Source organism: Xyrauchen texanus, chromosome 8, assembly GCF_025860055.1.
Source record: "Xyrauchen texanus isolate HMW12.3.18 chromosome 8, RBS_HiC_50CHRs, whole genome shotgun sequence".
In the NCBI taxonomy this organism is placed as follows: domain Eukaryota; kingdom Metazoa; phylum Chordata; class Actinopteri; order Cypriniformes; family Catostomidae; genus Xyrauchen; species Xyrauchen texanus.
Window position 1 is genome coordinate 23,056,925 of NC_068283.1, and position 27,022 is coordinate 23,083,946.

A 27,022-nucleotide genomic window follows, 5' to 3' on the forward strand; every position below is an offset into this window, starting at 1 on the left:
CTCCGACTTCCCGCAGGCTGCCCCGATCGGGCTGGAGCGTGCCGTATTCGGTAAGGATCCAGGGGGTACATACCAAGCATTGTTGGATACCGGCTGTAACCAGACCACCATCCACCAGCGCTTGGTTCAACCTGAGGCTTTGGGATTAGCTAAACTGGTGAGGGTGAGGTGTGTGCATGGGGATGTTCACAAGTATCCCATGGTGACTTTGGCGATTAAATTCAGGGAAAAAACCATAGTGTGGAGGCAGCGGTTAGTTCCGCCTCACCCATCCGCTAATCTTGGGTACTGATTGGCGAATTTCAAAGATATTTTAGAGGGTATTTGTGCGGATGGGTCCTGCATAAAGAGGTGTCGCGGTGTCGCGATGCTTTGGCAGGGAGGCGGGCAGGGGCCGATCCTCGGCTGCTTGGAATGACAAGGGAAGGGGCGAGGTGGCCGCCCCTCCTCTCAGGGAATTCCCTGAGGGGGACTTCCCTCTAGAGCAGTCGCGGGACGAAACCCTTAAACATGCTCTTGGCCAAGTGAGAGTAATTGATGGTCAACAGCTCCGGTCGGGCGTCGCCATTGCATACCCATATTTTTCGCTTATTAAAGATCGGTTGTACAGAGTGATGGAGGAAGTGACACAATTATTGATTCCACGGAGCCGCCGGGAAATGGTTTTCCAGGCGGCTCACTATAATCTATGGCGGTCACCTCGGGAAAGAAAGACACTTCTCCGTCTAATAGCCTGTTTCTATTGGCGGGCATTGGCGGTGGCGTCCGCGGGTGGTGTGCGGCGTGCCGTGAATGTCAGTTGGTAAACCCACGGCCACCCCAAAAGCGCCTTTGCGCCCCTTCCATTGATCGAGGTCCCCTTCGAAAGAATTGGAATGGACCTCGTCGAGCCATTAGAACGGACAGCACGCGGACATCAGCTTTGTGTTAGTCCTAGTGGATTACGCAAGCGATATCCGGAAGCAGTGCCCCTGAGCAACATCTCCGCGCGTAGTGTTGCAGGGGCACTCTTCAAAATAATCTCCGGTGGGGATTCGAAAGAAATCCTCACCGATCAGGGCACTAGCGTTTATGTCACGTACACTCGTGAGCTTTACGAACTATTGGGCATTAAGTCGATTCGCACTAGCATTTACCATCCGCAGACTGATGGCCTAGTGGAGCGATTTAATAAAACACTAAAAAATATGATTCAGTAAGTTACGTACCACGAAGGCGCTAGGAATTGGGATAGGTGGCTCAACCCCTGTTATTACGCAGTGCGGGAGGTCCCACAAGCCTCCACGGGGTTCTCACCGTTCGAGCTGCTGTACGGGCGACACCCACGCGGGGTCCTCGGCGTCATCCGTGAAGCTTGGGAGGAGGACCTTCTAATAGTAAAAATGAAATTCAATACGTTCTTGATCTTAGAGCAAAACTCCACACACTGGGGAAATTAACACAGGAGAATTTGCTCCAGGCTCAAGAACGCCAACGCCGGCTGTATGACAGGGGTGCTCAGCTACTGAGAATTCGCACCGGGAGATAAAGTGCTTGTATTACTCCCAACATCGAGCTCGAAATTACTCAGCCAAGTGGCAAGGACCCTTTGAGGTCACCACGACCAGTAGGGGATCTCGATTATGAGGTTAAGCGATACCGATAGAGGGGCACGCGTCAAATATATCACCTCAACCTCCTGAAATTGTGGAGAGAAGCGGCCTCTGTGGCGTTGGCAATGGTAGTTCGGAGAGGCGGAGCTCGGACGGAGGTAAACAAAGCCCGCAATCTCAACACCCGGTTCCTTGTGGAGACCACCTCTCACGCGCCAACTTCGCAGAGGTTTCGAATTACAAAAGGAGTTTGCAGGCGTGTTTTCTCCTCTACCGGGCCGCACAAACATCATACATCACCATATCGAGACCGAGCGGGCGTGGTGATGCGTTGCCGCCCTATCAGCTTGCCCGAACATAAAAAGAAAGTAGTACGAGAAGAATTGGATCGCGATGCTTGAGATGGGAGTAATAGAAGAATCCCACAGTGATTGGTCCAGCCCGGTCGTCCTTGTTCCCAAGAGCGATGGGTCTGTGCGTTTCTGTGTGGATTATAGGAAAGTCAACGCGGTGTCTAAATTTGATGCGTACCCAATGCCCGTGTTGATGAACTGCTCGATCGGTTAGAGTGCGGCTCGATTTTATTCGACCTTGGATCTAACGAAGGGTTATTGGCAGATCCCTTGACACCAATTTCCCGTGAAAAAGCGGCCTTCACCACGCCGTTCGGATTACACCAATTCAGTGGCGCTTCCTTTCGGTTTGTTCGGGGCACCAGCCACGTTTCAGCGCCTCATGGATAGGATCCTCAGACCGCACACTGCTTACGCGCTGCCTATCTAGACGATATCATCATTTATAGCAATGATTGGCAGCGGCACATGCAACATCTGAGGGCCGTCCTGAGATCGCTGCGGCGGGCGAGGCTCACGGCAAACCCGAAAAAGTCTTGCGGTTGAGCGTGTGGAGATACGGTATCTGGGGTTCCACTTGGGTCATGGCCAGGTGCGTCCCCAAATTGACAGGACCGCGGCGATTGCGACTTGCCCTAGACCCAAGACCAAAAAGGGGGTGAGGCAGTTCCTGGGGCTGGCTGGCTATTACAGAAGATTTGTGCCTAATTATTCGGATGTCATCAGCCCGCTGACTGACCTCACTAAAAAGGGGGCTCCAGATCTGGTCCAATGGTCGGAGCAGTGCCAACAGGCGTTTACACAGATTAAAGCTGCACTTTGTGGGGGGCCGCTTTTGCATGCACCTGACTTCTCTCTCCCTTTTGTTTTGCAGGCGGACGCTTCAGACAGAGGGCTGGGGGCGTACTCTGCAGGTGGTGGAGGGAGAGGCGCCGGTGCTGTACATTAGCCGGAAGCTCTCCTTGAGGGAGACTAAGTACAGCACCGTAGAGAAGGAGTGTCTGGCCATCAAGTGGGTGGTCCTCACCCTCCGATACTACCTGCTGGGGCGGGCCTTCACCCTCTGCTCGGATCACGCCCCACTGCAGTGGCTCCACCGCATGAAAGATACTAACGCCCGGATCACCCGTTGGTATCTGGCCCTCCAGCCTTTTAAGTTCAAGGTGGTCCACAGACCGGGGGTGCAGATGGCTGCCGCTGACTTCCTCTCCAGAAATGGGGGAGTGGTAGGCAGGCCGGATGACGCCCGGCCTGAGTCGGGCGGTGGGGGTATGTGGCAGCGGGCGTGGTCAAGCGCCCGTCGGAGAGAAAGCGGTAAGGGCTCACACCTGAGCTAAATTATGTCTAACACCTGTCTCTAATTGCAGTAGCTTGAGGAGGCGGCATAAAAGCAGCAGCAACAGAGCCCAGGGAGAGCCCGACCACGAAGGCCAAGAAGCTATTGTGTTATATTAGTGTGTGAATTAGTGTGTGAGAATTAAAAACAACCTTACCTGAACCCTGTTGCTGTTTCCGTCCCTTCCTCACTGGAAACTTGTTACAACATAAAAGTGATTTTTTTTTTTTTTATCACATTAAAATCATGTTAACACACTGTGGCGGTGGGGGGGCGTGGTCAAGCTTTTGTCCGGAGCGAGAGAGAAAGGGTAATGGTGCACACACCTGAACACTATAATTTCAAACACCTATTTCTGCTTGTGGTAGCTCTTTCTCTCTCACCGTTGCTGGCATGGTTCCTCCTTATATCGCTCTCCCCAATGCTTACTGCAGTCAGAAACAGGTGTTAGACATAATAGTGCTCAGGTGCATGTGTACACTTACCGCTTTCTCTCTGGATGAATACTCAACCACGTCATCATCGCCACACACACATATTGTTTATGTCTTGTGGCTTAACTTTTGAAACAGTATTTTAATGTTTACGGATTGGCCACATTGACTTCCATCGTCAGTGCCTCACTGTAACCCTGATTTTTTTTTTTTTTTTTAAGAAAAGGAGGGACAAGTCGAAATTAGGTTTTGTGATAATCAAATTGGTCACAAATGTGGATTGAGCTTAACGTGTATTTAGCCCACAATATTCCTTGAAACTGTGTTTCTGACAGGAATTCTGTCTAGAATGATCTTCAGTTAACCATCACTTAGTGGCTTTTGGGGGTCAGAGTTTTTGGTCTGTGATATTTGTTAATCTCTTTTGCATGCTGAATAATTTGAGGATTATCCTCCATTTAGTGTGATACATTAGTGGTGCAATCCATAAATTGGAAGTCATGCATGCAGCCTACTGTAATCCAGGAATAGAAAAATATTCAAGGTAAAACATTGTAATCAGGAACAGGGACCAATTTCATGCTCGGTATGTTTAACACATTTACAACCTGCATTTATTACACCAAAATAATTGGAAGAACGGATTTTTTGGGCTTTTAGCTGTGCTTTGCAGTGAAACTTCAGAAAAATTCTGTAATGTATGGCACTGTATATATAAAATGAGCTTTTTTATAGGCAGTTCTAAACTAATAATTCTTGATTACAGCCTGAAGTTGGTTGTTGGTTCCAGGGGCAGTTTTATTGACCTGTGACGAGGAGTCAAAAGTTTCAACTAGACCACATTGAGCAGCTTCCTTCCTTGTTCCATACTGAATATCTCTCCAGAGGCCCAACCTCATTAAACATGGAGGGTAGGGCTACTTGAAATAGATTTTTACTGGCTGATGAAATGACATGCAGCATTTTGTGTTTTAGTGATGAATTAGGATACAGTGCCCACCTTTTGTTATAAAGCTTCTAAATTAGAATATAATGCAGAGATGTCCTTTTCTGCATATTACGGCGCCATTTTGTGGCCAGTTTATCGCTGCCCATTCGTCCCCGTTTCGTGTCCGGCACATAGGGAAAAGTCCCGGTTCTCCCTATGGCCAGTCTGCCCCTGCTGTGATCTCCCGTGGTGAATTTATTGTACATGCTGGGAGGGAGCAAGCCCTCAAGTAAACATTCTGCATGGATTATTGCTTTTCCGGCCTGCAACTGTAGGACTAGTTACTCATTGGTGCTCTTTGTTAAATGGATTATGTCACCCTGTAAGGTTAAAGTCAATGCCCAGGCTTTGAATCAGATACAAACCCTCAGAATGCTACTCCTTGTCCTACAATTCTGTCCCAGACCTCACATGCAGTCTGAAAACTGTTGAATTGAATGTGGCCAATTTTTGGAGGGTTTGGACAGAAATGTGAAGCTTATTTATAATTTTATAAAAGCACTTGCATTTATTCTTCTGTTAAAACTTGTGTATTATTGGGGGCCTGGGTAGCTCAGCAAGTAAAGACGCTGAATACCACACCTAGACACACAAGTTTGAATCCAGGTCATGCTGAGTGACTCCAGTCAGGTTTCCTAAGCATTTACATTTATGCATTTGGCAGACGCTTTTATCCAAAGCGACTTACAGTGCACTTATTACAGGGACAATCCCCCCGGAGCAACCTGAAGTTAAGTGCCTTGCTCAAGAACACAATTGTGGTGGCCATGGAGATCGAACCAGCAACCTTCTGATCAACAGTTATGTGCTTTAGCCCACTACACCACCACCACTCTAAGCAACCAATTGGCCCGGTTGCTACGGTGGGTAGAGTCATGTTGGGGCAACCTCCTTGTGGTTCTCTCTCTCTCGGTGGGACACATGGTGAGTTGTGTGTGGATGCCGAGGAGAATAGCATGAAGTCTCCACACGCACTGTCTCCGCAGTAACACCCTCAACAAGCCACGTGATAAGATGCGCGGATTGATGGTCTCAGATGCGGAGGCATCTTCCGCCACCTGGAATAAGGAGTCACCATGCCAAAATGAGGACCTAGAGTGCATTCCAAATTGGGAAGAAAAAAAAAAGGTGTATTATTATTTATTTTGTTTAAATTGTAATTTTGACAGTCATTTTTAGGGTTCATTGACATTACATCGTCATGGCAACAAAGTTCTAAATTAGTTATAACTTTACACAGAAAAGGTTAGTCAGTTATGTTATCACACTAAAATCACGTTAACACATTTTGTTTGTCTTGTGGCTATACTCTTGAAACAGTGAGTATTTTAATGTTCAAAAATTGGCCCCCATTCACTTCCATTGTTAGTGCCTCACTGGAACCCAGATTTGTGCTTTTTTAAAGAAAAGGAGGGACAAGTCAGAATACATTTTTGTGGTAATCAATATTATGCTACAAAATGTGTCAATTGAGCTTAACTTGTACTGAACCTGGAATATTCCTTTAAGTTTGGTTTAGATTTTTATTGATTGCTTGTTTTTTGAAGATTTTTTTTTATTTGCTTTTTCTTTGTTTTATACTGTGTGTGTGTGTGTGTGTGTGTGTGTATGTATATATGATATATATATATATATATATATATATATATATATATATATATATATATATATATATATATATATATATACACACACACACACACACACACACTCACTCACCTAAAGGATTATTAGGAACACCATACTAATACTGTGTTTGACCCCCTTTCGCCTTCAGAACTGCCTTAATTCTACGTGGCATTGATTCAACAAGGTGCTGAAAGCATTCTTTAGAAATGTTGGCCCATATTGATAGGATAGCATCTTGCAGTTGATGGAGATTTGTGGGATGCACATCCAGGGCACGAAGCTCCCGTTCCACCACATCCCAAAGATGCTCTATTGGGTTGATATCTGGTGACTGTGGGGGCCATTTAGTACAGTGAACTCATTGTCATGTTCAAGAAACCAATTTGAAATGATTCGAGCTTTGTGACATGGTGCATTATCCTGCTGGAAGTAGCCATCAGAGGATGGGTACATGGTGGCCATAAAGGGATGGACATGGTCAGAAACAATGCTCAGGTAGGCCGTGGCATTTAAACGATGCCCAATTGGCACTAAGGGGCCTAAAGTGTGCCAAGAAAACATCCCCCACACCATTACACCACCACCACCAGCCTGCACAGTGGTAACAAGGCATGATGGATCCATGTTCTCATTCTGTTTACGCCAAATTCTGACTCTTAACATCTGAATGTCTCAACAGAAATCGAGACTCATCAGACCAGGCAACATTTTTCCAGTCTTCAACTGTCCAATTTCGGTGAGCTCTTGCAAATTGTAGCCTCTTTTTCGTATTTGTAGTGGAGATGAGTGGTACCCGGTGGGGTCTTCTGCTGTTGTAGCCCATCCGCCTCAAGGTTGTGCGTGTTTCTTTCAGGCAAAGTTGCTCTTCTATCAGCTTGAATCAGTCGGCCCATTCTCCTCTGACCTCTAGCATCAACAAGGCATTTTCGCCACAGGACTGCCGCATACTGGATGTTTTTCCCTTTTCACACCATTCTTTGTAAACCCTAGAAATGGTTGTGCATGAAAATCCCAGTAACTGAGCAGATTGTGAAATACTCAGACCGGCCCGTCTGGCACCAACAACCATGCCACGATCAAAATTGCTTAAATCACCTTTCTTTCCCATTCTGACATTCAGTTTGGAGTTCAGGAGATTGTCTTGACCAGGACCACACCCCTAAATGCATTGAAGCAACTGCCATGATTGGTTGATTAGATAATTGCATTAATGAGAAATTGAACAGGTGTTCCTAATAATCCCTTAGGTGAGTGTATATAATTTGAGTCTTGTGACTGTTTGGTTTTTCATACAATCATTGTTATCATTATTTTAATGGACTGATTTCATCAAGATTTATTTAAGGCATCCATGGATAGCAAAATATTCAAAAAGCACTCTTATTGCCATTTGTTTTAACTCTTCTAAGTTATTGCAACTGGCATCTTTAAAATAGCTTTGTCAAACATTTATCCCAAATCTAATGGAAGTAAAAAAAAAAAAAAAAACAAAACAAAAAAAAAAAAAAACACATTAATTAGTGTTGTATTGGTACTGAGCAAATGTATACAGTACATAAGAACAATAATAAATGAAAGACTTTATTGTTTGTTTATTATTATTTTTTCATAGTGTAGATATAAAACATTACCCCTTTCATGAAAAGGTTAAACTCAATTAATAAATTGTTTAATGAAGGAAATAATTTATCTGAGCTTTAGCTATGTTTTCTAAAGCGAATTGTTTTCAATAAAAATGTGCTTACTGTTCTGTCTTTACTTATCAGTTGTTCTGTTGCAGCCTGCTGCTTTCTCTGTTCTCTGCTTCAAATACCCTGATGGGATTTCAATCCGTTCTCCTTGTTGTGCTGTCTTATTTACTGTGCTATTAATGTGCAACAAAACAACAAAGAAGGAACAAATAAAGCTAGAACACCCTGAACAGTTTCTGCCTCTATTTGCTTAAAATTGGCTTACTTATTTGTCTTTTAATATTGCTTCTGATTCACCCATGCTTAGTAATTCAATGACTGTTGTTCTCTTGCTGATTCACAATCTTGATAGTTTTTGCTGCCTTCTGCTTGTCAAGCAGATGTTCCTATTAGCTAATTATGCTAGGATTTTTTGCATTTCGTTTATCAGCTCATCTAGTTTTATGTATTATTGGTTTGAGGTTTGTAGGCTCTCCATTGCAATAAAATATGATGCATCTGTTTTACTGTTTACAACAGTTCCTGGAAGGGATGGTTAGATGAGGTCTAACAAACAACAACAACAACAAAAATCCTGTTAGATAATTCCAGAGCTTCGAAAGTTTGACAGAATTCTCCTTGCTCAGGACAAAACGGTCAACTTTATAGCTTGCTGTTTTCAAAATGGGTTTACAATTTTTAATACTCTGCAGAGAATCATGGGACCTCCATCATTTGGTGTGCTATACATTTTTGATGCGAAGACTGATCTTGCATGAGAAATGGCTGCAAATAGGATTTTATAGCCATGCATGTTGAGCTTCAGATTTATAGCTGGATCAATTGCTCTATCATGCAAGGCACACTTCCTTGATACATTATACTCTCTCTCTCTCTCACTTTCTCATTATTATTATTATTATCTGTCTCCCTCCAGACGATGCAAGCAGCCCGATGCCCGACAGATGAGCTGTCACTGACGAACTGTGCTGTAGTGAATGAGAGAGACCTGCAGTCTGGACAGTGAGTATCCACCCCACATATCCTCATAGATTCATCAAGGTTAGACATGGAAACCAATTGCAATTTTACACCAGGAGATATTTGCAATTAAGTATTTTTATAGGCAGTGTGTACTATATTTTAGGTCAGTTGTTGGTAGATAGTTTTTCTTGTCAAAGTGAATTTGTATTAGTATATTAATGTTTATGTAAATGTATGTATACTCTTATTACTGTAGCGTATTTCAAAACAGCAACAAGAAAAAAAATATTTTTTATGTTTTATTTGAATTTACTATGAAAAATAAGTGGTTAACTTGTAAACCTTATTAGCATGAGTAATATAAATAAAACACAGGTTGCAATCAACTGGTATAATGAACTATGTGCACCAGTCTCTGTCCCAGAGCGCTCTACATATTGTTTTCTTTTCCCCAGTGGGAGTGTAACCCGAATTAAATTGACAAGAGAGCAAATTCAGGTGAAGCACACAAACCCTATAAAGTAAATGAAAATATGGGGAATATATTTGAGAATATTTTATAAATGTTGGATTTTTATTAATGTAAAATAAAATTAATAGTAAAATAAATACATTTAGAAATTATTCAAGGAGCATGAATCAACACAAATCTGAGGTTACACTCCTTTCCAGACCTTAAAGTTATCATGGTTCATATTATTTTTTACATTAAAGGTGCACTAAATAAATATTTGATAATTAAAAAAAGTTTTACACAAAGACATGAATAGCTTTTCTTTTTTTTTAAACATATGTTGAAAATGATGTACTCCTGCATAATTTTGCGAGTGTACATCCTGAAAGGAAGACTCCGGCCTTATCAGACACTCAATAAAAGCGGTTTAATTTTACATGGAGCGGGTCGCCCACCTTGGGTGCTGCCATGATGACAGCTCATGAAACTGTGTCATGCAATTGACAATAATAATAACATGTTTACTTTATTAAGCACTTTCAGCCAATTCTCAAACATAAAAGTATATGTAAACAAAACAAGCAAACCAAACAACAAACACACTAAACATACTTCAGACAACAACAGAGTGCAAGTCAACCGTATAGTCCAGTGATGGTATGGTATTGATAAACAGGAGTGTGATCCACCAGACTGCACAATCGGAATGAGTACAAGTGACAAGATTAAATATTTAAACATCCGACCAATAAAATAAGTGTTTTTAATACCAAAAAAAAGTCAACCTTCAAATAATTATGTTCAGTTATGCACTCAATACTTGGTCGGGAATCCTTTTGCAGAAATGACTGCTTCAATGCGGCGTGGCATGGAGGCAATCAGCCTGTGGCACTGCTGAGGTGTTATGGAGGCCCAGGATGCTTCGATAGTGGCCTTAAGCTCATCCAGAGTGTTGAGTCTTGCGTCTCTCAACTTTCTCTTCACAATATCCCACAGATTCTCTATGGGGTTCAGGTCAGGAGAGTTGGCAGGCTAATTGAGCACAGTAATACCATGGTCAGTAAACCATTTACCAGTGGTTTTGGCACTGTGAGCAGGTGCCAGGTCGTGCTGAAAAATGAAATCTTCATCTCCATAAAGCTTTTCAGCAGATGGAAGCATGAAGTGCTCCAAAATCTCCTGATAGCTAGCTGCATTGACCCTGCCCTTGATAAAACACAGTGGACCAACACCAGCAGCTGACATGGCACCCCAGACCATCACTGACTGTGGGTACTTGACACTGGACTTCAGGCATTTTGGCGTTTCCTTCTCCCCAGTCTTCCTCCAGACTCTGGCACCTTGATTTCGAATGACATGCAAAATTTGCTTTCATCCGAAAAAGTACTTTGGACCACTGAGCAACAGTCCAGTGCTGCTTCTCTGTAGCCCAGGTCAGGCGCTTCTGCCGCTGTTTCTGGTTCAAAAGTGGCTTGACCTGGGGAATGCGGGGATGTTTCTACTCCAGACTCAGTCCACTGCTTCTGCAGGTCCCCAAGGTCTGGAATCGGTCCTTCTCCACAATCTTCCTCAGGGTCCGGTCACCTCTTCTCGTTGTGCAGCGTTTTTGCCACACTTTTTCCTTCCCACAGACTTCCCACTGAGGTGCCTTGATACAGCACTCTGGGAACAGCCTATTTGTTCAGAAATTTCTTTCTGTGTCTTACCCTCTTGCTTGAGGGTGTCAATGATGGCCTTCTGGACAGCAGTCAGGTCGGCAGTCTTACCCATGATTGCGGTTTTGAGTAATGAAACAGGCTGGGAGTTTTTAAAAGCCTCAGGAATCTTTTGCAGGTTTTTAGAGTTAATTAGTTGATTCAGATGATTAGGTTAATAGCTCGTTTAGAGACCCTTTTCATGATATGCTAATTTTTTGAGATAGGAATTTTGGGTTTTCATGAGCTGTATGCCAAAATCATCAGTATTAAAACAATAAAAGACCTGAAATATTTCAGTTGGTGTGCAATGAATCTAAAATATATGAAAGTTTAATTTTTATCATTACATTATGGAAAATAATGACCTTTATCACAATATGCAAATTTTTTGAGAAGGACCTGTAGGCAAACTAAGCAAGTTGCTTAGGGACTCCACACTCTCAATGTAGTGTAACAAAAATATTGACAGGGGCCCCCACACAATGTTTTGCTTAAGGCCCCCATTAGGCTTGGATAAACGCTGAATACTGGCACCATTGGGATGATTAAGAGCCAGCTAAACTTTTACTGAGTGTATCTTTTCTTTGTTTAAAGATGCAAAAAGTGTGTAATATATGTGGGACTAGCACCACCAAACTAAATTGTAAATTTTAACTAATTAAAGTTTTCAAATAGGTTTCCCAGTACTCTCTTCTCATCTGTCATTGGACAGACAAACTGATAGGCCCACCCCAAACTCACACCATTGGTTATGTCAGGCTGGCTGGGATCTTAAAGAGACCGAGCAATGTAAACCTAGCACCACAGAGCCACAGTGTTAACCTGTGCTTTACTTGAATGAATTGACATATTTGGACATAGTCCTAATGAAAGTGGCGCTCTAACCTGAACAGTCCACCATTGTTAGCCATCCACACAACTATAATCCTGTTTGCTAATTTCAGATTATCTTGTCTAAAGGATTGGTGCAGTACTTGAATGGAAAACTGCTTGTTTACAGGCTAATATGGTGTGTCCTGACTCCTATCACATAACCCTGCATTTTGTTGAGGTGTTGTGAACTGAACTGTTATTTATTTGCAGATTGAGAAACATTTATAAAAAAGTAACCAAAGCGTATATTAAACAGACATCATCCACCTGCTGTTGCCTTTCATCTTTTCCCATTTTTGCATTGTTTCTGAAGTTAAACCTTGCCTTTATCTCTCTCCAGGCATGTGAGTGTGAGGACAACACCTCCCCACAAGTTTGTGTTCACAGTGAAGTGCCACCACTCTGTGATTCCTGGAACCATCGCTTTCAGTTTGCCACAGGTGCAGAGCTACAGCCAAGCCATATGACGCATATGACATTGTGTCAGAACACAGATACTAAAATTAAAGCCCACCACAGTTTCAGTCTTCAAGCAAACATATAGTTAAATGATTCACACACAGAATTCAGGTAAATTTGGACAATTTTGACAATTTACCGGAATTCACCCTAACTTTACTCTGTCCAAAACAGGTGTTGCGACAAGTAACTTTTCAATCCACACTAATACAAAAATGCTGCGTTACGAAACGCACCTTGATGTGCAATATACAGCTATATCGAGGGAGATTTTGGACCAATGAAATTTGACTGATGGCAGAACAATCCATTATGACTAGGTTCAAGTTAGCAACACAAACTTTGCTATTTCATTGTATTAATTCACTCTTAACTCTTTTCTTCTTAAAGAGAAAATGGGCAGGCCTGTCCATCGGACAAGAAATAGAGGGTGTGTACATTGCTTTTGGAGTGGTTTCACAACATTTGCAACAAATACACTGTACCATTTTCAGATAATTAAAACATTCCAGTAAGTGATGGAATTTTGTTTTTGGCCCCTCCTTTCAGTGACCAACTACAACTTTGACAAATCCAAGCAGTGTATTGGTGCCATGACCATCGAGATTGACTTTCTGCAAAAAAAGAGCACTGACTCCAGTCCCTACGACTCTGATAAAATGGCTGCAGAATATATCCAGAATTTCAACAATCAAAGTTTCTCTGTAGGACAACAGGTCAGAATCACTTATCAAAAATTGTGTGCAAATAATGATTATTAGTTTCAAATTGGGGGGCAATTAGTCCTCAGTCCTCAGGTTCGGTAAATTTGTTCCAAAGATTTAAATGCTAATTATGCTAATTAAAACCCTTTTAATCCCTGACCTAGCTGGTCTTCAGTTTCTGTGACAAGCTCTTTGGGTTGGTTATAAAGGACATTGAGGCTATGGACTCCAGCATACTGAAGGGAGAACCAGCATCTGGGAAGAAGCAAAAGGTATCTATACATTTGTTTCTTTTTCAGAACACTTGAGATCAAGTAATATCACCACTTTAATATCATATAAAATATCAATATAAAGAGTAGATACTGTAATTTTGAAATGCAGTTAGTTATCCTTTGTTTTAACTTCACAGATTGAGATTGGACTGTTGGTTGGAAACAGTCAAGTGATCTTTGAAAAGTCAGAGAGCTCGTCCCTTACCCTAGTTGGTGAGTTTGATCAAATATGAAAAAGTATCTCTGTTCATATTTACAGTTTCATTTGTTCTGCAGCATTTAATCTTAACCTTTGTTCTCCTTTTCACCAGGTAAGGCCAAGACCAAAGAAGCCCGTCAGACCATCATTAACCCTGACTGGAACTTTGAGAAAATGGGCATTGGTGGTCTAGACAAGGAGTTCTCTGACATCTTCCGTAGGGCCTTCGCCTCTCGAGTCTTTCCTCCAGACATTGTGGAGCAGATGGGTAAGTGTCGTCTTCATATCAGCTATTTGGTTGTAAAATATGAAGTCTTCTAATCTAAATCTAAAGTCATGTCCTCTGCACCGCAGGTTGTAAGCATGTGAAAGGCATCCTGCTCTTTGGTCCTCCTGGTTGTGGTAAAACACTGATGGCCAGGCAGATCGGTAAGATGCTGAATGCCAGAGAGCCAAAGATAGTCAACGGTCCAGAGATCCTTAACAAATACGTGGGTGAATCTGAGGCAAACATCAGAAAACTGTTTGCAGATGCTGAGGAGGAACAGAAAAGGGTGAGATGATTAACCTGAGACACAACCTATACTATACTATACTATACTATACTATCTTCTCTTCTATTTTTCTGTATTATTCTTTCCCATTTTCTCTTCAGTTGGGCGCTAACAGTGGCCTACACATTATCATCTTTGATGAATTGGACGCTATCTGTAAGCAGCGTGGTACAGGTGCAAGCAGCACAGGTGTGCACGACACAGTGGTCAACCAGCTTCTGTCAAAGATAGATGGAGTGGAGCAGCTCAACAACATCCTTGTTATAGGTGAAAATTTGCAGCAGATTTCTGTGGCTTTGCAATATTTGTTAGCTCTTACAAATAATGTAGACACAGATTTGAGTCAATACACCACATCTAATACCTCACATCTATAATCTCTGTGTAATACTAAGTTTGCAATTATTGTTGTTATTGTTGATATTGTTACCTACAACCTTCAATCAAAAATAACAAGTTTATGGAAATGTTATGTGACTGTTGAAAAAGTTAATTTAAAGATTGGGTACCTGTCCAATATCAATTTCACAATTTCCAATAACCTAAATTATTATTACTATTATTATAATACAATAAAATCAATGTTTGTGTTTTGTTTTAGTATTGTTTTCTTTTAGACCAATCAATCACATTTGTGCAAGCCATTAATTATGAGACATGGTGCATTATGTATTTTTTGGGAATGGATGTTACAACCAATATATCAACAAATCAATATATTAATATATCGATATACAGTATAAACCTTATATCTAAGGTCATATTTGTAATATCTGATTCAAATTTAAGCTGTTACATAATTCTTAATTTTTGTTACCCGTTCCTTTGTTTTATAGGCATGACTAACAGACCTGACCTGATAGATGAAGCTTTGATGAGACCTGGCAGATTTGAAGTGAAGATGGAGATTGGTAGGACATTTGCCCTTTGTTCAACTGGAGATATTTAATCATATGTATTCATCTCTCGGTTTATTCTTACCTCTATCTCTCTCTCATCTCACAGGTTTGCCGGATGAGAAGGGCCGTGTTCAGATCCTGAACATTCACACATCTAAGATGCGAGAGTTTAATCTCCTGGCTTCTGATGTGGATGTTAAAGAACTGGCTGCTGAGACCAAGAACTACAGTGGAGCTGAACTGGAGGGCCTGGTTCGAGCCGCCCAGTCTACTGCTATGAACCGCCACATTAAGGTACTGTTCCTCCATGCAGTAATTTGATGCTATTAGCAGGGACATTTTATTGTTCTTTCTATTATCTATGTTCAGCCAGGAATGCATTTTTAAAATACTGTACCTCGTTTAAAAGGTAAACCTCACCTGAACCTATGTCAAATTGTCTTTTCCAGGCTACATCTACTGTAGAGGTGGACATGGAGAGAGCAGAGAAGCTACAGGTCACTCGTACAGATTTCATGGCATCCTTGAATAACGACATTAAACCTGTGAGTCTTGTTTATTCAATGAATATCTTTTGTTTTCATCAAGAGGATTTGTCAGGCAAAAAGAATGATTTCTGTGTTCAGAGAATGCTTTGTAGTTGTTTAACTCGTCAAGCAAAACATGTAATTTTTTCTCTTGTTAGGCTTTTGGTACCAACCAGGAAGACTATTCCAGTTTCATCATGAACGGCATAATTAAGTGGGGGGATCCAGTCACCAGAGTGTTGGAAGACGGAGAGCTGCTGGTACAGCAGACTAAGAACAGTGATCGCACTCCACTAGTGTCTATGCTTCTTGAGGGTTTGTTTTCATTTTAAATATTCCAGCATAACCACTGATGTCCACACAACTGTTTTGCCCGTCGAATAGTAGGCATTTGTGCACCCATACTTAAAGGGATAGTTCACCCAAAAATGAAAATTCTCTCATGATTTACTTGCCCTCATGCCACCCCAAATGTGTATGACTTTCTTTCTTCTGCAGAACAGAAATGAAGATTTTAGAAGTATATTTCAGCTCTGTAGGTCCATTCAATGCAAGTGAATGTGTGTCAAAATTTTGAATCTCCAAAATCCACATAAAGGGAGCATAAAAAAAATCCATTAGATTAAATCCACATATTCAGAAGTGATCTGATAGGTGTGGGTGAGAAACAGATCAATATTTAAGTCATTTTTTATCAAAAAAAATCTTCTCCCTTCTCAGCAGGGGGCGATATGCATGAAGAATGTGAATCACCAAAAAACAGATGAAGAATGAGAAAGTGAAAGTTAATAGCAGGGTGTAGAATTTATAGTAAAAAAAATACTTAAATATTGATCTGTTTCTCACCCACTCCTATCGTATCACTTCTGAAATACATTTATTTAACCTCAAGAGTCATCTGGTGTACATCATGTTGCCCTTATGTGGATATTTTGAATTTTGGCATAAAGTTGTATGTACCAACAGAGCTAAAATATTTTTCTAAAAATCTTGTTTTCAGAATATGAAAGAAAGTCTTACACATCTGGGATGGCATGAGGCTGAGAAAATCATGAGAGAATTTACATTTTTGGGTGAACTAACCTTTTAACATCTACTGATTTTGCTTTAGGACCTCCTCACAGTGGAAAGACAGCTCTGGCTGCAAAGATCTCAGAGGACTCGCAGTTCCCCTTCATTAAGATCTGCTCTCCTGACAAGATGATTGGCTTCTCGGAGATCTCCAAATGCCAGGCCATCAAGAAGGTCAGAGGCAGCGTGTCTTGTGTATACATGACAAACAAATGTATATAATGTTATATGAACATAACAAATGTATATGAACATATTTCATTCTGATATAATATAGTAACTATAGTAACAAATATTTAATAAATTCACATTGTTGTACTGGTCTTAATTTCTTAAAAGCAAAGTTGTTGAATTTTACCCTTTTTTTTTTTTTTCTTTAAAAATGTGGTTAATTTTCTCAGATCTTTGATGATGCCTACAAGTCTCAGCTAAGCTGTATTGTAGTTGATGATATTGAGCGTCTATTAGGTTAGATCTTTATGCTTATTTAAATGTGTTTATTTTGTTAGTTGAAAAAGAATGCATGATAAAAAGAATGTAAAGATGCTATTAATGAATTATGTCTGGTGTACCAGATTATGTGCCTATTGGTCCTCGCTTCTCAAATCTGGTCCTCCAGGCCCTGCTGGTCTTATTGAAGAAAACTCCACCTCATGTAAGTAATAATTATTCCGCATGTGCTTTGGCATATGGGTGCAATTGTGAGTATATGCTGTATCACTCTTTTTCTGTCTTTCAGTACTTTTATAAGATTGCTAGATTATCAACATAACATGTTAGGTGTTCTTTTCTTCCTCTTAAGGGACGTAAGCTGCTGATCATCGGCACCACCAGCCGTAAAGATGTGCTGCAGGAGATGGAGATGCTGGATGTGTTCAGCACCACCATCCATGTGCAAAATATCTCCAGTGGGGAACACCTGGTTGAAGCTCTTGAGGTGAGATGCATCAAAAGTCAGATGAAAAAAGAAATATATATTTTTAGCTAGGGATTATTTGTTTTTTGCAATTTCAGCATTGTCCAGTAGAAGGTGCTATTTAGTCGTCCTGTGCAAAAAGGTTAGTGCAAAAGTGTCCCACTTGATTGAACATACTGTAATCTTGTTATTTTGTGTTGATTCCAAGCTACTGGGCAGCTTTACAGATGCTGAGAGAACCACTATAGCCCAGCATGTGAAGGGAAAAAGAGTGTGGATTGGCATTAAAAAGCTTCTCATGCTTATTGAGATGTCCCTGCAGGTAAGCTTCAGTGGACTATTCTACTTTAGCCATATGCAGCCACACAGAGTCTGTAAATATCATTTTGGTCCATTTAAGAGACAATCAAGCCAGTAATTTGCCACAGCCATTGATGGATCTTTTGATGGGTAGTTGACATGATATGTCAAACAATGATAGTGTGGTCTTGCTGTTGTGCACATATCGATCTTCTAATGCGTATATCATTATAAACAGTAATACAAGAAAAACAAATGCAGATTTATGACCCCATATAATTTGGGAGACTGTGTGTAATATATGTTTCATTTATCATCTTATTTAATGTTACACGCATATTATTTATACTCATTAAAAATATAGATTGCTTGAGCAGCTGAAACTTTGAAATGGTGGTCTAAATAATAATGAATGAATTTTATTTGATATGCTTTTAACAGTTATGTCATGTGTTGTCCTGCACAGATGAATAACATCATGTAAAGTCTAGCAAGCTTGTTAGCTGACAGTATCTTGTGACGGAGCTGCAAAGAGAATCCGATAACATGGCAATGAAACAGATTATTTTTAGAAGTTGTGTTTACTTTCCTTTCTCTCTAGATGGATCAGGCGTACAGAGTCAGCAAGTTCCTCTCTCTACTCAAAGATGAGGGAGCGTAAGTATTCACCATTAAAAATATAATGTTTTCCACCACAACAGCTGTGTTTAAAAATCTGAGTTTTCTTTCTTGACACAAATTCCCTGCTTTAGGCACAGGATCAAAAACATTGCGGGAGTTACAGACATTAAGTTTGTTTTGTATTTTATCTCATTAATTGACAGGCTGGATGAAAATAATCACATCCGAATTTAACATCAGCATGGGCTCTACCCATGTAAGAGGGTTACGGTAACAGAGTGTGTTGTGGCTTTGAATTTCCTTTTCCTCAGTTTTACCCTAAAGAAACAGAACCTGAAATCTAGTGTCCTGTAGCAACTCTATACCTGTCAGAACTTGTCATCCATGTGTTGTTATCACCCTGCTTTGAATATTACTATGAAAGAAAGCTGGTACTAAAACGCTGATATTCTGTGAGTGCTTACTGGTCATGTTATAGCCTATCAATACTATCAATATATCACAAAAGCAAGTTACACTGAATATTAGCTTGATTCTGCCATTGTAACAAAAGTAATATGGAGTGGTGATGGTGTAGTGGGCTAAAGCACATAACTGTTAATCAGAAGGTTGCTGGTTCGATTCCCACAGCCCCCGCCATTGTGTCCTTGAGCAAGACACTTAACTCCAGGTTGCTCCGGGGGGATTGTCCCTGTAATAAGTGCACTGTAAGTCGCTTTGGATAAAAGCATCTGCCAAATGCAGAAATGTAAAATGTAAATGTAATATAAAGTAACCAAAAATAATTGTTCCAAAAGAAGCCAAAGCAGGAACACAGGATTACCAGTCTGTAAGCTAACTTAGCTTGCTGCTTTTTAGGCCAGCATCTGTTGACACATTGAACCAGTTGATTTGTTATAAACAGAGTCGTTCATGACTGAAACGTAAGAAACGAACAAGAAAGATCTGTTAACTTTTTTTCAAGATTTATTCAAAAGCACTGATTTGTTCACGTCAGAAGCAATGGAAATAGTGTTAGCAATTCGTTCACTTAAAAGATTAATTTAAAAACACTGATTTATTCATGGACCAAACATAACTAATATATACTCTCAAGTGACGCTGAAAATATTGGACAAAATATGGAGAACAAATGGAGTATAACAGTATAGGCTACACAAAATACAGATTAACATGCATGATGCACTAACGAAACACATTCACATACAAGCAGAGTGCACTCTTGAAACACTGCCTATCCAATCAAATCTGTGGACTAGAACTAACTATGATAACATTAAATTAATATACACAACACATAATTATACTTTATTTTAATTTTTAAACTATTATAAAAAAAAAAAATTGGCGATATTATTACCACATATGCATTTTATTTTTAATCAACATTTGGTCAAGGATAAATCATTCAGCATGTCTGCTTTAACCATAAGCAGACATTTATGCTCAATACCTGCAGGCTGTTTCACTATGAATTATTGCAGATTACCTAAGTGGTTCACTTGTAACCCTCAAAACAATCAATAAATGTAATCATTGACTTTCTGATGGCAGCCATCAAAGTCACAGAGTCTGTGTTCCAGAGTTTGTCTGTAAATCTGGACTCTCCCTAAACATCAAACATCAGGGGTTAGAGCGTGGCTTAGGTGAAAGTACACAAACTGACACGTACATACTCAACCCCTCACACTCCACAAGAGGTGGGAGCAAGTCACACATGTTCAAGTCACAAGCAAGTCTTAACCATCAAGTCTCGAGTCAGGTTAAAGTGAAGTGCAGACAAATCAAGCAAGTCGAGTCCTGATGAGTTTCAAGTCGAGTCAAGCCACAGTACTAAAATATATAGAGATTTATTTTTTAAATACATAGCTATGTATTTTTGCTCTGAAAAGATGAACTTGTATTCATATCTTTAAATAAAATTGTTCATATGAAATGTATAACAATAATGTGTTCGGATAATAAAGTATCTATATGTATTCACAGTATTTTTAAATGCCCTCGATAAAAATACTGTGCATGTAGCCTACATTAATGCAATTTACGAATATATTTGTAAACCGCGTTAATGAAACATGCACAGTATTTTTATGGAGGACATTTAAAAATACTTTGAATACTTAATAGATACCTTATCCGAATTGTTTAGATTTTTAGAATTAATCGGTTAAAAATTATAACAATGCGTGTATGCTGTGTAAAAATACGATCAGATTTTCACATTGATATAACAGAAACGGCAGACGGGCTGAATGAAAAATGCAAATTCACTCTCTGACAGAAGGTGGCGCTTATGCAGCAGAAATATAGCTGTTACCCTGGTAACGCCTGTACACAAAGCAGCCCTTTGCTTCTAAACGCGAGAGCGTCAAATCGACCGGAAGTCATTCATTTGCAATGACAGCCAGCGTCTCTCCGCGGCGAGAAGCGGCGCGGCGAGTCTTCGGCGGCGTGGGCGTCAGATGGAAGTTCAAGTGCAGTCAACATTATGGTAATGAGCTGTGACACGGTTCGGCGGCAACCTATTGGAATATAGAAGTGCTCCGATCTAGCGAAGTCTAGAGAACACAACCGTGTAAACTTTGGTTCCCACCAAGCATTCGTTCCGAAGATAAAATGGAGGAGAAACGAATTATTGCCGTGACGGGTTTCCCTGTAATATATGACCAAGACCACAGTTATTACTACAAATGTATTTTATTTTTTATAACAAACAACTATAATTTTAATTACTTACTGCCATCGATCGATTAATTATTTTCACATTTTAAAGAGTACATGAGGATATACGCTACTTGTGATAGGTCGGCAAAAAGTAAATGGTCGACATGTCTGGATGTTTAAATTGCGGCCCCTTTAAATATAGTTCACAAAACAAAGCATTCTGAACAAACGTTGCTGCCTATTTCAGCTACGTCAGAGCGTCCTTGAGCGTCGAAGGCAGGGCAGCCAGAGCGAATTTTGACGCTCTCGCCGCTTCTGGTGTGAACGTACAGTAATCAATAGCCTACATTATTAGGCATTCTACAGAGGTAAAACGAAAAGAAAATGCCATTGAAGACAGTCAGTTCCCTTCAGTGATACATTTATATAAAATAGTCATAAAGGTATTGCTTTCAAGGGCTTTAATATGAGAGCACTTATATTTTATATACAGTTTTACTAAATAAAGTGCTGTGACTGCAAATCTGCCTGTTATATTTTTATATTGCCAACAAATGGTTATTGTTGACTGTTGAGAAGTTTTTAAAAGGCGCACACACATTTAGAGGCAATGTCGGGTAATTTCAAACTTGTCGCTACAAAAAATGAGATTAATCATTAATAATTTGAATTTACTGACAACCCTCAAACATTTGAACAGTAATTTTACATATTAATCTTTCTGAATTATGAAATGATTTACTTACCTTTCCTTCCATTAGAAATGTCTGATGAAATTCTAGGTTGTGGTGGTTGTATCAGATATTTTTGCGTTGCATATTTTCATACTTTTTTATTCACACAGTCCAATTAGAAATCTTTATATTCAAATGAGATTATTCTGGGAACTGGACAATCATCTGTCATTTTGGCGGTTGTGAGCGCTGCGTTAACTGCGCAAATGCAGATCAGTGGTGCTGGCGGGCTTACATTTTAATTAATATCGCAATATTTTTTAAACACATTTCTGTTTATAAGAAGTTATTGAAAAAAATCTAAATAAAAAACATTAAAGTCATTGTCGAGTCATGCAGTTCAAGTCAATGTCAGGTCAAGTAATTTTCTTCATTTAGTCAAACAAGTCACAAGTCCTTAAATTTGCGACTCTAGTCAAGTCATGTAAATCGAGTCCCCCGACCTCTGCACTCCACCCATTTCTCTACAGGGATCGTCGTTTCTTGGAGTAACAGAAGACATCTGAAATCTGATGCCCTCTGCATGTTCTCTTGGCTACAAACTCAGCCCAAACACATCCTCACAATAGCCTACTGAAAACCTTGGTCGTCAGAACCATCCCGTGGTCTCCACCAATATCAAATATCATCTTGTGCGTTGTGTAATATTTCTGTACACGGTTTGTTTAACCCTTGTGCATCAATTAAAAAAAGTTACACATAGGTTCATTATGGACAAAAATGGCCATGTCCAAAAACTGTCATAAAAATATTATAGATTTATATTTTTTTCCACTTTCACTGACATAATTTTTTTAACCAACATCAGCTGTAATCATAATGACCAAACATTCATTCATTTTTAGAATTTTAACCCTTTAAACGCTGGTTTGTTTACATAATGCCACTGTTGTTTTTTTTTTAGGAAAAAATTTAAAATAGTAATTATTTTCAATTTAATAGATGCTAAGCAGAATTTTTTTCCTTTGATTATTAGAGCCTTGGATATGTCAATGATTAACAACAACATTCATTTTGATGCTTTCATATTTTTTATGCAGTATCAGAGCTAAAACAAAAAAGCTACCACTTAGGTCCATAATGTCAAAAAAGTGTAATAAAAATATTATAGAATAATATTTTTTTCTACTTTCACTGACTTATATTTTAACCAGAATCAGTTCTAATCATAGTTACCAAACATTCATTTATTTTCAGAATTTTAACACTTTAACAACAGCATTCATTTTGATGCTTATGCAGTATCAGATTTTAAAAAAAAGCTACCACTTAGGTCCATAATGGACAAAAATGGCCATGTCAAAAAAGTGTCATAAAAATATTATAAAATAATATTTTTTTCTACTTTCATTGACATATTTTAACCAGCATCAGTTCTAATCATAATTACCAAACAGTCATTTATTTTCAGAATTTTAACACTTTAAACGCCGGTTTGTTTACATAATGCCACTGTTGTTTTTTATAAAAAATATAATAATTATAATTATTTTCAATTTAATAAATGCTAAACAGAATTTTTTTATTTTTATTATTAGAGCCTCAGACACATACAAACCACACTCTGAAATCCATACCAACACACTCACACAATTATATATTCATAATGTATCTAATTGGCTCTATAATATGCATAAGCCAAAAACAGCAGAAAACAACAACAAAAGCGATGATATGCCAAACCTGAAAAAATGGCACGATCTGATAAAAAATATTTAAAATGTAAATTTTGAAGCCTTGCCAACATAATGAAAGCATGTTAAACAAGATTGCATAATGTTATAGTTAAATGGCACAGGGATTAAAAATCGCAGTTTTAATGGGTTTCAATGTGCCATTTTTGTCCAAAACGACGCTAAGAGGGAGTATTTTGTGTAACTAGTGCAAAAAATATATTTTTAAAGAAAATAGGTTGAAATATTAAAATTCCAATAACAATTCACACCTGTGGAAAATGTTATGCAGTTAGCATTAACACAGACAAAGTTATCAAAAAAACAAAACTGAAAAAGCCAAAAATGTCCACAAGGATGCACAAGGGTTAACTGAATACTGCATCTGTTTAAATCTAATTTATCAAAATCTACACAAAGCCATGAAGATGTAAAAATAATCTGATAAAATATGTATATATGCTGTTATATGCAGAACATATATAGGGTATCCATATCTTGCAACATGTGAAATATAAAAGTAGGATATATGAAAGTGTGTATATACAGTGAAGATGAGCTGTGATCTCCATAGTGTGCAAAGCAGAACAAAAACCCTTTGTGAATGTGTTGTGGTTACACAAGAATAACATAGATCACAGTGCTATATTTATAATTTTGTACGTAATTTTAGTAGAGTTCTCTGTATTTTAGTTTGAACATATGGTGGTTAAGATGTCAGCGCAATGAGACCATTCTTGAATATATTATGGTAGATTGGTTCTACAGTGTATTGTTAATATGCAGGTCAGCATCAGAGTGTGAACGTGCTTGTGTGGGTGTATTTATCTGTGTATTGTGTGTAGATATTGTTTGGAAATTACTATTTATGAATTTGTTGTTTTATGTATTTATATTTGCCTGCCCTGTAATTCACTTGTATTTTAGTTTTTTATTTTGTTTCTGTGACCAGTGTTTGATGTCCTGAGCTTTTGTTGGAGACATATGATCAGATGCATAATTGTGTTACTGCAATAAAAAACAAAAACAAACAACAAAAAAGAAAAAGAAAACTGGCACTCAGATCGAAGGTGTTTGTTTGTCTTTTCTGTGGTAGTTTTGTTTTATTTGTTTTAATGTCATTTTATTAACCTTTATAATACCTGTCAAAATCATGTAGATACTGAATAGTGTGATCAGTTTCTCCATTTTTGGTTTCCTTTAGCTTTTGAAAACAGGTGTATTATTTTCCCCCAGCTGGTGGCAGCAAAGTGCATTAGTAAAGAAATGAAAGATTGCAGATTGCAATTTATTATTATTTTCAACAATATACACATTGCACACACACAAACACATTTATTTTATTTTTTGGGGGATATTGACCAATGAGTTATTAGTGCTTTATATTTTCTTTATAAAGCTTGTTACGGCCCTCTTTAAAATATTAAATGGATCTTTGTTTAAAACACTTTGAGGTAAAAAAAAAATATTTATTTTTCATTTAAACTAAGTTAATGTTTTTTTCTGGACTTATTCATTTTATCTCCTTTCATCCAGGTGAATATGCATGTCTTAAGGTGTTAGTAACATTAAACACAGCAGCCTTCTACTTACATTAAGATTTTCCATGAATAAATAAATCAACAACTAACCTTGCACACCTGAAAAATAATTGATAGGACACAAACTGAAAAATAAAAAAATCCCACATTCTATCTTAGAGTATTACAAGGAGAATTTAAAAATGTATTTATGGCAGCCTTAGGTCGAAGGTCATGTGACCGAAACCTTGTCATATATATATTTTGTAATTCTCTTTGCAGGCTGTGCAGGATGTTTTCTTTCTTTATTGACTTTCCTTAAGCAAATACAAAATGTAACAATTTAGAAATTGTATCTTACAGTTTAAATTTGAACTGTGCTTCCTGACTATAAGAAGACTACAGATGAAGTTTCTATTTCCAAACAAACACTCTGCCCCCTCCCTTCAGCAAACTTGACTGTGATTGGGTATTGCTGAAGCCTATAGATGAAGTGTCTGTTTCCAAACAAACACTCTGCCCCCTCCGTTCAGCAAACTTGACTGTGATTGGGTATTGCTGAAGCCTATAGATGAAGTTTCTGTTTCCAAACAAACACTCTGCCCCCTCCGTTCAGCAAACTTGACTGTGATTGGGTATTGCTGAAGCCTATAGATGAAGTTTCTGTTTCCAAACAAATGCTCCACCCTGTTGTTTCAGCAAACTAGGCTGTGATTGGGTATACAAACAAACTCTCTGCCCCATCCCTTCTGGGTTCTTTTGTTGACCAGAAAAGATCTGCTGTCTATGGGCGCTTTGCTCAAATTGCGCTGAAACTGCACAAAAATGGCTGTTTGTGGGGTTGAAACACTGTATTCCACACATTATTGGAGATCGGGGTGTTTTTAAATTTCCACCAGATCTTTGCATCAGGAAAAACACAGGATTTTACATAAATGATGATGATATTAAATGGGTCACTTTCATTATCACATCTGCTCTATTAGACACATTTGACCTGCAGCAAATGTGTCTAATACACCCACACAGTTTCTTGACTGTAAACCATAGATAATAAGCAACTGAAAAAAGCACAAATGTCAAGGCATGTCAAAATTTCTCAGGGGCCCAAAACACTCTCAGACAGATATTTGCAAGCACAAGCTTTGTTGAGGCAGCATAAACACTAGTTAAAATATAATCTAAACATTCATATTCTTTTTATATCATATTACATATATGTATTTCATACAGCATACAATTTAAATACCTGCTTTATCCGAAACAGCATTTAAATGTAACTAAAACTTGCTTATTAGGAGTCATATTTCAAATTTCAATACTCTGAATACTGGCTGGCAAGTCTGTAAACAGTCCCACTAGTAAAATATGTACATGTTTATATAAAATGTCAACTAATGAAGACTAAATGACTTACTCATCCGAAATTGTATCCTCGGCTGGATGAAGTTTCTCTTTAAAATACAAATGTTCATCGCTGTCCAGCTCTTCTTCTGAGGAAAATGTGAACTCCAACCAGGGGTTTTCTCACTTGTGTATCGTGCTGTCTTTCAAACATGCAGAAAAGTGAATGAACTTTGTTTTTACGGCACAGTCGGTGGTGTTCACCATTTGTATTGATGGCCTCAGCACATTACCGTATGAATTAGCCCTCTGTCTGTGCGTGTGATCACATTAGGGATAATTAGCTGAGCCAGGGGAAACTGTACATCGCTTTGTTTCATACAGATTACATTGCAGAAGAATATTTGTTTTAAATGTGAATTGTTTTATTTAAAAGTACACATTTTAAGATTTCTTTAGACATATGTGTCATGTTTGTGTGATAAGTATTTGCGGAGTTTCAGATCATTTTTGTGACGTGTTTCATTTATATGCTCGTGAACCCAGAAACTG

At 39.0% G+C, this 27,022-nt stretch overlaps 1 protein-coding gene across 2 annotated transcripts in view; it reads left to right on the forward strand.

Annotated features, from left to right (window-relative positions):
* LOC127647188 (vesicle-fusing ATPase-like) overlaps positions 1-24,670 on the forward strand; it is a 29,227-nt gene extending 4,557 nt beyond the window's left edge. The window contains exons 2-21 of one of the 2 annotated variants that reach the window (XM_052131297.1): positions 8,940-9,025; positions 12,351-12,450; positions 12,860-12,899; positions 13,019-13,185; positions 13,338-13,445; positions 13,586-13,661; positions 13,760-13,915; positions 14,002-14,201; positions 14,303-14,468; positions 15,038-15,112; positions 15,207-15,394; positions 15,550-15,645; positions 15,786-15,942; positions 16,739-16,872; positions 17,100-17,166; positions 17,274-17,353; positions 17,501-17,635; positions 17,823-17,936; positions 18,516-18,571; positions 22,404-24,670. In XM_052131297.1, coding sequence (XP_051987257.1) covers positions 8,940-9,025; positions 12,351-12,450; positions 12,860-12,899; positions 13,019-13,185; positions 13,338-13,445; positions 13,586-13,661; positions 13,760-13,915; positions 14,002-14,201; positions 14,303-14,468; positions 15,038-15,112; positions 15,207-15,394; positions 15,550-15,645; positions 15,786-15,942; positions 16,739-16,872; positions 17,100-17,166; positions 17,274-17,353; positions 17,501-17,635; positions 17,823-17,936; positions 18,516-18,571; positions 22,404-22,425 — 2,223 coding nt within the window. In that variant the 3' untranslated portion in view covers positions 22,426-24,670. Of the gene's footprint in view, positions 1-8,939; positions 9,026-12,350; positions 12,451-12,859; positions 12,900-13,018; positions 13,186-13,337; positions 13,446-13,585; positions 13,662-13,759; positions 13,916-14,001; positions 14,202-14,302; positions 14,469-15,037; positions 15,113-15,206; positions 15,395-15,549; positions 15,646-15,785; positions 15,943-16,738; positions 16,873-17,099; positions 17,167-17,273; positions 17,354-17,500; positions 17,636-17,822; positions 17,937-18,515; positions 18,572-22,403 lie in introns of those variants that run through there. The other variant, XM_052131298.1, reaches the window with a different exon arrangement.
* The last annotated feature ends 2,352 nt before the right edge of the window (positions 24,671-27,022 follow it).